The sequence below is a fragment of the Salvelinus namaycush genome, chromosome 3 (assembly GCF_016432855.1).
Source record: "Salvelinus namaycush isolate Seneca chromosome 3, SaNama_1.0, whole genome shotgun sequence".
Lineage (NCBI taxonomy): Eukaryota > Metazoa > Chordata > Actinopteri > Salmoniformes > Salmonidae > Salvelinus > Salvelinus namaycush.
This window is the reverse complement of record NC_052309.1, coordinates 8,805,335-8,818,533: the sequence shown is the minus strand read 5'-3', so window position 1 is coordinate 8,818,533 and position 13,199 is coordinate 8,805,335. Positions and strand designations below refer to the sequence as shown.

Below are 13,199 nucleotides of genomic sequence, written 5' to 3'. Positions count from 1 at the left end.
CCAGTGGTGACTGAGAAACTAGAGGGAAGGAGACCAGTGGTGACTGAGACAGAGAAACTAGAGGGAAGGAGACCAGTGGTGACTGAGAAGCTAGAGGGAAGGAGCCCAGTGGTGACTGAGACAGAGAAACTAGAGGGAAGGAGACCAGTGGTGACTGAGACAGAGAAACTAGAGGGAAGGAGACCAGTGGTGACTGAGAAACTAGAGGGAAGGAGACCAGTGGTGACTGAGAAACTAGAGGGAAGGAGACCAGTGGTGACTGAGACAGAGAAACTAGAGGGAATGAGACCAGTGGTGACTGAGACAGAGAAACTAGAGGGAAGGAGACCAGTGGTGACTGAGAAACTAGAGGGAAGGAGACCAGTGGTGACTGAGAAACTATAGGGAAGGAGACCAGTGGTGACTGAGAAACTAGAGGGAAGGAGACCAGTGGTGACTGAGAAACTAGAGGGAAGGAGACCAGTGGTGACTGAGACAGAGAAATTAGAGGGAAGGAGACCAGTGGTGACTGAGACAGAGAAATTAGAGGGAAGGAGACCAGTGGTGACTGAGACAGAGAAACTAGAGGGAAGGAGACCAGTGGTGACTGAGAAACTAGAGGGAAGGAGACCAGTGGTGACTGAGACAAAGAAACTAGAGGGAAGGAGACCAGTGGTGACTGAGACAGAGAAACTAGTGGGAAGGAGACCAGTGGTGACTGAGACAAATAAACTAGAGGGAAGGAGACCAGTGGTGACTGAGACAAAGAAACTAGAGGGAAGGAGACCAGTGGTGACTGAGACAGAGAAACTAGAGGGAAGGAGACCAGTGGTGACTGAGACAGAGAAACTAGAGGGAAGGAGACCAGTGGTGACTGAGAAACTAGAGGGAAGGAGACCAGTGGTGACTGAGACAGAGAAACTAGTGGGAAGGAGACCAGTGGTGACTGAGAAACTAGAGGGAAGGAGACCAGTGGTGACTGAGAAACTAGAGGGAAGGAGACCAGTGGTGACTGAGAAACTAGAGGGAAGGAGACCAGTGGTGACTGAGAAACTAGAGGGAAGGAGACCAGTGGTGACTGAGACAGAGAAACTAGAGGGAAGGAGACCAGTGGTGACTGAGAAACTAGAGGGAAGGAGACCAGTGGTGACTGAGAAACTAGAGGGAAGGAGACCAGTGGTGACTGAGAAACTAGAGGGAAGGAGACCAGTGGTGACTGAGACAGAGAAACTAGAGGGAAGGAGACCAGTGGTGACTGAGAAACTAGAGGGAAGGAGACCAGTGGTGACTGAGAAACTAGAGGGAAGGAGACCAGTGGTGACTGAGACAGAGAAACTAGAGGGAAGGAGACCAGTGGTGACTGAGACAGAGAAACTAGTGGGAAGGAGACCCGTGGTGACTGAGACAGAGAAACTAGAGGGAAGGAGACCAGTGGTGACTGAGAAACTAGAGGGAAGGAGACCAGTGGTGACTGAGACAGAGAAACTAGAGGGAAGGAGACCAGTGGTGACTGAGAAACTAGAGGGAAGGAGACCAGTGGTGACTGAGACAGAGAAACTAGTGGGAAGGAGACCAGTGGTGACTGAGACAGAGAAACTAGTGGGAAGGAGACCAGTGGTGACTGAGACAGAGAAACTAGTGGGAAGGAGACCAGTGGTGACTGAGACAGAGAAACTAGTGGGAAGGAGACCAGTGGTGACTGAGACAGAGAAACTAGTGGGAAGGAGACCAAAGCCACAATCCTGCTGTTACTGTCTCACTGTAATGTTGCCAACAACACTTTAATGGACATTATTTATAGTCCTAACCCCAGCTGCCTCTTTAGTGTGTGTGTGATACGTGCATGCTGTGTGAAAACGTGTGTGTGGTGATTGTATAGGACTGTTTCTACAGTACATTTCTCTCTGAATTCTGTTTTATAGTGTTCAACACTCCATTAGGCAGTTGGTACCACTATGTGTGTGTGTGTGTGTGTGTGTGTGTGTGTGTGTGTGTGTGTGTGTGTGTGTGTGTGTGTGTGTGTGTGTGTGTGTGTGTGTGTGTGTGTGTGTGTGTGTGTGTGTTTGTGTGTGTATGTGTGCAGTTGGCGAGGGCCTCAGGACCATACGATGCCAAGGAAGTAATTTCCAGTCTTTAAACAGATCTCAGGGCTAATTTGCATCACAGCATCGGTCATATACAATTTCCTTTTACATATTCAGATTTTAAATATATTGCGTTTTCTCTGTTAAATCATAATTACTCACACATTTAAACTCCATGCTTGCCAAATTCACATATTTTATTGTTGGCAATGTAGAGGGGGGGGGGGGGGCTAACTAGCTCAATGAAAAAAAAACATAAATTAAATCTATTCAAATTATTTTCTTCATAATGAGATTTTTCAGATTTTTGGCTGTGTTGTATACTAGAATAACTCTTTGCTAATTTGTCTCTGTGGGAGAGATAGTCTTTTCTACAGACCAGGTCTCTGTGTTTGAGGTAACCGTAGGAGTCCTGAAAATGCTATTTACACCACAGAATACCTGCTACAGCAGTACACTGTGACCTCCACACACACACACACACACACACCAACCCCCCCCCCCCCCCCCCCCCCCCCCCCCCCTTCTCTTCTCCCCCCCCTTCCGGTACTCACCCCGGTATGGTACTCACCCCGGTATGGTACTCACCCCGGTATGTATCAGTCTGGTTGAGATCTGGTGACGTGGCAGACTGCTGGGGCAGCTGGGGGACTGGCACTTGGTTGGGTCCGATGGGATGGCTGCCACGCATGCCCACGCTGCCATCCTCCCTGTGAGAGCCCACCTGCAGGGAATCAGAGAGAGAGAGAGAGAGGAGAGAAACGTTAAAGTCAGGACGGGTCCAACTCAAACAAACGTCACGATGCAGCCGCAGACCCCTGAATACACACAGCAGCTCTAACTCATTTCCTGTATTGAATAATATTACTAGCTACAGTATGAGTTCACCTTCATAAATAGGATTCATTTCCTGTATTGAATATTAATACTAGCTATAAGTTCACCTTCATAAATAGGATTCATTTCCTGTATTGAATATTAATACTAGCTATAAGTTCACCTTCATAAATAGGATTCATTTCCTGTATTGAATATTAATACTAGCTATGAGTTCACCTTCATAAATAGGATTCATTTCCTGTATTGAATATTAATACTAGCTATGAGTTCACCTTCATAAATAGGATTCATTCATCTAGTAGGAAGAGGAGGAAGGGAAGCTCTACTAAGGGACACAATAGTACATGTTGGTAGATAGAAGGTGGTCTTTGGTAAAAGGGGTGAATTGGGTCATCAAAAAGAAAGGAGGACCAAGGCACTCTTCATATAATTAATTAAAATGCCTTTAATAGTACGGAATGTTCCATAGAAACAACTTTTTTTTTTTTTTTTTTACAACTAAAGGCATTTTAATTAATTATATGAAGAGTGCCTTGGACCTCCTTTTTGACGATTCGTTCATCTATTGAATATTAATACTAGCTATGAGTTCAACTTCATAAATAGGATTCATTCATGTTTTGTACTTCTTGTCACGGAACATGTTATATCGTAGCATGGCGATCCTGGTACCGTGACAACCTTTATAACATCATCCATGTCATTTCCTCCCGTTTATGCGTGCATCAACTATCTCTCCTTCACCCTTCCCTGTATTCCTTCCTCGTCTCCTGCTCCGTCTTCCCTAGATGTGTACTACTGCTGCTGACCTGCAGAGGGCAGCCTCCCCCTGTGTATCACAGAGTCGACCCAGTCCCAGTCTACGCGCACACACACAGACACACACACACACACACACACACATTTTTTGCTCAGAAAACTTGGGGGACAAATAAAATCACCTAATTTGGCATGCGGGGCCCGCCAGTTGGGGAACCCAGATCTATTTCCTCTCTCCCATTTTCCTGTCTTTTCCTCTACTTTCACTAAACCTGGATGGCAGTAATAGTGAAGCTGTTCAGATCCGTTCAGGCAGGTAAAATATAAAATGCTCTCTCGTAGGGAACCTCTCTCTCCTCAGCGGAGCTCAGTGATTCCCATCCATCTGTCTACTATCATGTCCGCCAACACAACTGACAATTATCTTAATACCCATATGTTTAATTGTGGGGCTCCTATTCCCCCGACGGATCCTCTAGATCCAGCAGGAAATGACATTTGGCACAAGTTTCTCTCTCTCTCTCTGTCTCTCTCTCTCTCTCTCTCTCTCTCTGTCTTTCTCTCTCGTTCTCTCTCTCTATCTTTCTCTCTCTCTCGTCGTACGGTGTAATACAATTGGAGGACCGGTCTATTTTCTCTCTCTCTCCCTGTCTCTTCTCTCTATCTCCCTGTCTTGTTTGTAATTCCAGCTAAGCCTCTGACAGCTCAGCTCGAGATGTCAGCTACACCTCCCTGCTTGATGCAAATATCAGAAAATGTCGAGCGGCTTTGTGGGGAGCGTACAGACAGACAGAGGGAGAGGAACGCGTTCCAAGCCGGCTGTGTTTGTTTGCTCTTCGTCTTTCATCACAAAACAAACCCCAAATGCAAAATGGCACCATCCTGGCTGGGGATAGAAGGTTCTGGCATACATATTTAATAAAGGTTTTATATTTTAAAACTCTGCTAAATTAGTATGATGATGTGAGAGGGGCGGCTTACAAAGAGTGAGGGGGAGGCTGGGGAGTGTGTGTGTGTGTGTGTGGGGGGGTGTGTGTGTGTGTGTGTGTGTGTGTGTGTGTGTGGGGGGGGGTGTGTGTGGGGGTGTGTGTGTGTGTGTGTGTGTGTGTGTGTGTGTGTGTGTGTGTGTGTGTGTGTGTGTGGGCGGCTGGGGAGATGGGTTCCCAGTGTCGTCCTGTCATCTGTGCCACTATAAATCAGGAAGATGGCGCTTCACAGTCCCCAATGTCTGTCTGTCTGCCTGCTTACTGTCTGTCTGTCCGTCTCTCTGCCAGCTTCCCGTCTGTCTATCTGCCTGCTTCCTGTCTGTCACTATGTCTATCTGTCTCTCTGCCTGTCTGTCTCTCTATCGATCTGTCTCTCTGCCTGTCTGTCTCTCTATCGATCTGTCTCTCTGCCTGTCTATCTATCGATCTGTCTCTCTGCCTGCTTCCTGTCTATCTATCTATCTATCTATCTATCTATCTATCTATCTATCTATCTATCTATCTATCTATCTATCTATCTATCTATCTATCTATCTATCTATCTATCTATCTGTCTGTCTGTCTGTCTGTCTGTCTGTCTGTCTGTCTGTCTGTCTGTCTATCTATCTATCTATCGGTCTGTCTATCTATTTGTCTCTCTGTCTGTCTCTCTGCCTGTCTATCTATCTGTCTCTCTGCCTGCTTCCTGTCTGTCTCTCTATCTATCTAGCTGTCTGTCTGAGGTACTCTGATTATACAGGAAGGAGATAGAAGAAAGAAGGAACAGTTTCCGGGTCATGTGGGTCATGTTTCCGGGTCATGTTTCAGGGTCATGTTTCCGGGTCATGTTTCAGGGTCATGTTTCAGGGTCATGTTTCCGGGTCATGTTTCGGGGTCATGTGGGTCATGTTTCCGGGTCATGTGGGTCATGTTTCAGGGTCATGTTTCAGGGTCATGTTTCCGGGTCATGTGGGTCATGTTTCCGGGTCATGTGGGTCATGTTTCCGGGTCATGTTTCAGGGTCATGTGGGTCATGTTTCCGGGTCATGTGGATCTTGTTTGGGGTGGCAGGTAGCCTAGTGGTTAGAGCGTTAGACTAACCAAAAGGTTGCAAGATCAAATTCCTGAGCTGACAAGGTAAAAATATGTCCTTCTGCCCCTGAACAAGGCAGTTAACCCACTGTTCCTAGGCTGCAATTGAAAATAATAATTTGTTCTTAACTGACTTGCCTAGTTAAATAAATAAATGTTTCTGGGTCATGTGCAAATCAAATGTCCTTCTATCTTTCTCAAGCAACTTTTTTTTTCCAGCAGGAGAGAGAGACAGACGGTCCAGTCATAATACCACTCTCCTCTGCAAATTATATTTGACCTAACTAATCTTTCTCTAATATCACGAAATCAGAAGGCTTCCTCATATTTTCCTGTATTTCTCCACTTGACTTCTTCTTCTTCTTCTTCTTCTTATGTCTATAGGACGTAATGCAAAGTCTCAATGAACAGCTGGAGTTAGAGAGTAAACGACAGATATAAGTCATTTTTCATATCTAGTCTCTTCTATAATCAGTCATATTGAGAGAACAGTGGCAGCCCGTATGGCCCTGCTCATTTAAGAGCTGTTGACTTTAGCAACCCGCTCTACGGTCAGTAAGAGCTACAGTTGATTTTCCTGGTTTTGTGGAAAAAAGCGATAGAGCCAAAGAGGGTTTTGAACAATCCACTTGACTGTATTTTGTAGGAAATGTACTAAGCAGCCCACCCTGTAGCCCTGCAGCAGTGGTTGAGAGGAGTTGTGTGCTGATGAGACGTGTGACAGACAGGAGCAGATGGCATCATGGCGTTCTGCACTAATGCTGTTAACGCTCGCCTGGATCGTTGGGCTGGGGCTGATCGCTCCCCCCCCCAGAGCATAGTACAGTACAGTACAGTACAGTACAGCACCTCTCGTCTGGTTCGATTGAATACGCTGGGGCTGCCTGTCTGTCCACAGAGCATAGTTCAATACGGCACCTTCATCTCAGGACTAACACATGTATGGATCCCCTGGCTGACTGCCTCAGAGCATAGTAAAGTATAGCTCCTCAATGTGTACCACTGTCTGATCCTGGCTGCTCCCCCACTCCCCACAGAATCCCATCTCCCTAGTATGGATCGGCTGCCTGACTCTCCTGGCTGCTCCTCCGTCTCATATTACAGCAACTCAGTACAGTACAGGACCTCTGTCTCATATTACAGCAACTCACTACAGCACAGCACCTCCGTCTAATATTACAGCAACTCAGTACAGTACAGGACCTCTGTCTCATATTACAGCAACTCAGTACAGCACAGCACCTCCGTCTAATATTACAGCAACTCAGTACAGTACAGGACCTCTGTCTCATATTACAGCAACTCAGTACAGCACAGCACCTCCGTCTCATATTACAGCAACTCACTACATCACAGCACCTCCGTCTCATATTACAGCAACTCAGTACAGTACAGCACCTCCGTCTCATATTACAGCAACTCAGTACAGTACAGGACCTCTGTCTCATATTACAGCAACTCAGTACAGCACAGCACCTCCGTCTCATATTACAGCAACTCACTACATCACAGCACCTCCGTCTCATATTACAGCAACTCAGTACAGCACAGCACCTCCGTCTCATATTACAGCAACTCACTACAGCACAGCACCTCCGTCTCATATTACAGCAACTCAGTACAGTACAGCACCTCCGTCTCATATTACAGCAACTCAGTACAGCACAGCACCTCCGTCTCATATTACAGCAACTCAGTACAGTACAGCACCTCCGTCTCATATTACAGCAACTCAGTACAGTACAGCACCTCCGTCTAATATTACAGCAACTCAGTACAGTACAGCACCTCCGTCTCATATTACAGCACCTCCGTCTCATATTACAGCAACTCAGTACAGTACAGCACCTCCGTCTCATATTACAGCAACTCAGTACCGTACAGCACCTCCGTCTCATATTACAGCAACTCAGTACCGTACAGCACCTCCGTCTCATATTACAGCAACTCAGTACCGTTGTCACGTTCCTGACCGGTTTTCTGTTATTTTGTATGTGTTTGACGGTCAGGGCGTGAGTTTGGGTGGGTAGTCTATGTTATATGTTTCTATGTTTGTATAAGGGTGACCTGATATGGCTCTCAATTAGAGGCAGGTGGTTTTCATTTCCTCTGATTGAGAGTCATATTAAGGTAGGCGTGTTCACACTGTTTGTTTGTGGGTGATTGTCTTCCGTGTCTGTGTCTGCGCACCACACGGGACTGTAGCGTTTGTTCGTTCGTTTGTTATAGTCTGTACCTGTTCCTACGTTCTTCGTGTTATATGTAAGTTCTCATGGTTTAGGTCAGTCTACGTTCGTTTTTGTTATTTTGTAAATCCTTCCAAGTGTTTGTTTTCGTATTTCGTCGTTTACTTTAATAAATCATTATGTATTCACAACCCGCTGCATTTTGGTCCTCCGATCCTTCTCTCCTCTCCTCGTCCGAGGAGGAGGAAGATCTAGACACCCGTTACAGAACCACCCACCGAACCAGGACCAAGCAGCGGGACTGCGAGCAGTGGAATACTAAACAGGAATGGACATGGGAGGACGTGTTAAAAGGGTTGCTACACATGGGAGGAGATCCTGGCTGGAAGGGATCGCCTCCCATGGGAACAGCTGGAGGCAGTGAGGAGAGCAGAGGCGACCGGAGAGAGGAACCGAAGATATGAAGGTACGCGGCTAGCACGGAAGCCCGTGAAGAAACCCCAAAAATTTCTTGGGGGGGGCTAAGAGGTAGTGGGCCTAGGGCAGGTAGGAGACCTGCGCCCACTTCTCAGGCTAACCGTGGAGAGCGGGAGTACGGGCAGACACCGTGTTACGCAGTAGAGCGCACGGTGTCTCCTGTACGTGTGCATAGCCCGGTGCGGGTTATTCCACCTCCCCGCACTGGTAGGGCTAGATTGAGCGTTGAGCCGGATGTCATGAAGCCGGCCCTACATATCTGGCCACCAGTACGTCTCCTCGGGCTGGCTTACATGGCACCAGCCTTACGCATGGTGTCCCCGGTTCGCCTACATAGCCCGGTGCGGGTTATTCCACCTCCCCGCACTGGTCGGGCGACGGGGAGCATTCAGCCAGGTAAGGTTGGGCAGGCTCAATGCTCAAGGGAGCCAGTACGCCTGCACGGTCCGGTATTTCCGGCGCCACCTCCCCGCTCCAGGCTAGTACCACCAGTGCCTACACCACGCACCAGGTTTCCAGTGCGTCTCCAGAGCCCTGTTCCTCCTCCACGCACTAGCCCTATGGTGTGTGTCTCCAGCCCAGTGCCTCCAGTCCCGGCACCACGCACCAAGCCTCCTGTGCGTCTCCAGAGCCCTGTACGCACTGTTCCTTCTCCCCGTACTCGCCCTGATGTGCGTGCCCTCAGCCCGGTACCACCAGTGCCGGTACCACGCACCAGGCCTATAGTACGCCTTGAGAGTCCAGTGTGCCCTGTTGTTGTTTCCCGCACTAGCCTGAAGGTGCTTGCCCTCAGCCCGGTACCTCCAGTTCCGGTACCACGCACCAGGCCTACAGTGCGTCTCAGCCGGCCAGAGTCTGCCGTCTGCCCAGCGGCGCCTGAACTGCCCGTCTGCCCAACGGCGCCTGAACTGTCCGTCTGCCCAACGCCGTCTGAACTGTCCGTCTGCCAAGCGCCGCATGAACTGCCCGTCTGTATTGAGCCTTCAAAGCCGCCCGTCGGTACTGAGCCTTCAAAGCCGCCCGTCTGCCATGAGCCTGCAAAGCCGCCCGTCTGCCATGAGCCTACAGAGCCGTCCGCCAGACAGGAGCCGCTAGAGCCTTCCGCCAGACAGGAGCCGCTAGAGCCTTCCGCCCGACAGGAGCCGCCAGAGCCTTCCGCCAGACAGGAGCAGCCAAAGCCTTCCGCCAGACAGGATCAGTCAGAGCCTTCCGCCAGACAGGATCAGCCAGAGCCTTCCGCCAGACAGGATCAGCCAGAGCCTTCCGCCAGACAGGATCAGCCAGAGCCGTCAGCCAGCCATGAGCGTCCAGAGCCGTCAGCCAGCCATGAGCGTCCAGAGCCGTCAGCCAGCCATGAGCGTCCAGAGCCGTCAGCCAGCCATGAGCGTCCAGAGCCGTCAGCCAGCCATGAGCGTCCAGAGCCGTCAGCTAGTCATGAGCGTCCAGAGCTGCCATGTATCCAGAACTGCCACTCAGTCCAGAGCTGTCTCACTGTCCGGAGCTGCCCTTCAGTCCGGAGTTGCCCCTCTATCCTGAGCTACCTCTCTATCCTGAGCTACCTCTCTATCCTGAGCTATCCCTCTGTCCTGAGCTATCCCTCTGTCCTGAGCTACCTCTCTGTCCTGAGCTACCTCGTCCCGGAGCTGTCCTTTATCTTGGTGTTGCCCCTTAACCTAAGTGGGTGTATAATGAGGGTGGTCATTCTAAGGGGGAGACGTAAGCTGGGATTGACTATGGTGGGGTGGGGACCTCGCCCAGAGCCTGAGCCACCACCGTGGTCAGATGCCCACCCAGATCCTCCCCTAGACTTTTGGTGGTGCGTTCGGAGTACGCACCTTGAGGGGGGGGTTATGTCACGTTCCTGACCGGTTTTCTGTTATTTTGTATGTGTTTGACGGTCAGGGCGTGAGTTTGGGTGGGTAGTCTATGTTATATGTTTCTATGTTTGTATAAGGGTGACCTGATATGGCTCTCAATTAGAGGCAGGTGGTTTTCATTTCCTCTGATTGAGAGTCATATTAAGGTAGTTCACACTGTTTGTTTGTGGGTGATTGTCTTCCGTGTCTGTGTCTGCGCACCACACGGGACTGTAGCGTTTGTTCGTTCGTTTGTTATAGTCTGTACCTGTTCCTACGTTCTTCGTGTTATATGTAAGTTCTCATGGTTTAGGTCAGTCTACGTTCGTTTTTGTTATTTTGTAAATCCTTCCAAGTGTTTGTTTTCGTATTTCGTCGTTTACTTTAATAAATCATTATGTATTCACAACCCGCTGCATTTTTGGTCCTCCGATCCTTCTCTCCTCTCCTCGTCCGAGGAGGAGGAAGATCTAGACACAGCAACTCAGTACAGTACAGCACCTCCGTCTCATCAAACATATTGAAAACCTCATGAATTATCTGAGCGTATGACGTCAAACATATTTAGAACAGTTTACAATAGTTTATAACACTTTATAACAGTTTATAATAGTTTGATAGTTTATAACAGTTTATGATAGTTTATAACAGTTTATAATAGTTTATGATAGTTTATAACAGTTTATAAAAATGTATAATAGTTTATAATAGTTTATGATAGTTTATAACAGTTTATGATAGTTTATAACAGTTTATAATAGTTTATAATAGTTTATAATAGTTTATAATAGTTTATAACAGTTCATAATAGTTTAGAATAATTTATAACAGTTCATAATAGTTTAGAATAGTTTAGAATAGTTAATAACAATTTATGATAGTTTATAACAGTTTATGATCGTTTATAACAGTTTAGAATAGTTTATAATAGTTTAGAACAGTTTATAATAGTTTATAACAGTTTATAACAGTTCATAATAGTTTAGAATAGTTTATAACAGTTCATAATTGTTTAGAATAGTTTATAACAGTTCATAATAGTTTAGAATGCTTTAGAATAGTTTAGAATAGTTTATAATAGTTTAGAACAGTTTATAATAGTTTAGAATACTTTATAATAGTTTATAATAGTTTAGAACAGTTTAGAATAGTTTACAATATTTTTGAATAGTTTACAATAGTTTACACGCTGCTAAGAATGGTTGGAACAAATTGACGTCCTCTCCATCTGTCCGTAGAAGCTGCACTACGTAGGGATGGAATAGGGTATGGCCCTGGTAAACGTAGTGCACTATAAATGGAGTAGGGGGACATTTGGGATGCAGATGATATTTATAAGAGGTCAAGGCTTTGAAGGGTCAAGTGTTACACTAAATTTCCTGGTTGGGCGGTCTGGCTCGTGTGTTTGGCTGGACGGACAGAGAAAAAGCAGGACGTTTAATTTGGCTAAAGAGCTGTTCTGTTCTGTCTGGTTCGTGCCAAAGCAGGGATCATTGTTCTCAGGCTCAGAAGCCTCACTCTCTCTCTCTCTCTCTGTTCTCATCTCTTTCTGTCTTTCCTTTTTTCTGTTTCTCACTAGCTCCCTCTCTCTCTCTTGCTTCATTTCTCATTTTCTTCTCTCTCTTTCCCTCTTACACCAGACTCTCTCGCTGCCCAGCCCCAGCTTCGTCAGGCAGCCTCAGTGTAGCACAGCTGCTAACAATTTGGATGTGCAGATGTAGCATCTTTAAATGCTAATTCAATTATAAGAGAGGAGCTATTTCAATGCTGAGCTGTCTTGAAGAGGAGAGGAGGAGGAAAAGGAGGGGAGGAGAGGAGGAGCGTAGGATAAGGAGGGTAGGGCAGGATGCTGTGCAAGTCAAGGAGCTTGCCGCTGACACACAAACACACATGCCATTACAGGAAAGTGACTTTGTGCATGTTTGTGCTAGTGTGTGTTAGTGTGTGTGTGTGTGTGTGTGTGTGTGTGTGTGTGTGTGTGTGTGTGTGTGTGTGTGTGTGTGTGTGTGTGTGTGTGTGTGTGTGTGTTAGTGGTGCGCGGGTCAGCTGTTTGTTCACCCGCCCGCAATTCCTAATAACCCATGATATAATAATAATAACCGTCCGACTATATGTGATAAAGTGTCAATCTGAGGCTCTGCCGCCAACCACAAGCCAGCTATGTAGAAAACATACGATGTAGGCTACAGTCAGATAACAGAACGATTCTTTGATAAGGGAGATGCAGCCTTATAATTGTTGGCTGATTTAGATGTGTTTCTGCTTATAATTTTAAACATTTTGCGAGGCTATTTGTTCGTCAACTTGTCTATAATTAGATACATGCAGCTTCTCTTCTGTCATTATACCCCCCCCCCCCCCCCCTAGAAGAATGTTGTAAATCAATAGAATGAATGCATCGGTAAAGATTTCTCTGCTTCTTTCACAGAGCATAGATGTTTAGGGACCGGGGAGAAAATGCAATAACAAAAAAAAATAAAAAAAAATGGAAAGATATTCTGTGCAACATGTCAAAATGACATCAGTTCGACCGGTTGCAAGGAAATAGAAAGCTGAGAAAACGACCCAACATGTTTCTGTGAAAACGACCCAACATGTTTCTGTGAAAACGACCCAACATGTTTCTGTGAAAACGACCCAACATGTTTCTGTGAAAACGACCCAACATGTTTCTGTGAAAACGACCCAACATGTTTCTGTGAAAACGACCCAACATGTTTCTGTGAAAACGACCCAACATGTTTCTGAGAAAACGACCCAACATGTTTCTGTGAAAACGACCCAACATGTTTCTGAGAAAACGACTCAACATGTTTCTGATTTCAGTTCAGCTTGGATACATATTTCACGTGGCTGAAAAACGATCATATTTTTATGACGTTGGTGAAGAAAGCACCTCTACAGACGGTCCCTAACTACACATTCACATTCTCTCAAGATGCTGAAAGAAATAAATCATAT

The 13,199-nt window shown here is 46.7% G+C and overlaps 1 protein-coding gene across 1 annotated transcript in view; it reads right to left on the bottom strand.

The window, feature by feature from the left end:
* LOC120044199 (transcription factor 4) overlaps positions 1 to 2,850 on the bottom strand; it is a 15,951-nt gene extending 13,101 nt beyond the window's left edge. The window contains exon 1 of the mRNA XM_038988793.1: positions 2,652 to 2,850. Coding sequence (XP_038844721.1) covers positions 2,652 to 2,754 — 103 coding nt within the window. The 5' untranslated portion in view covers positions 2,755 to 2,850. The remainder of the gene's footprint in view (positions 1 to 2,651) is intronic.
* Positions 2,851 to 13,199: the final 10,349 nt, after the last annotated feature.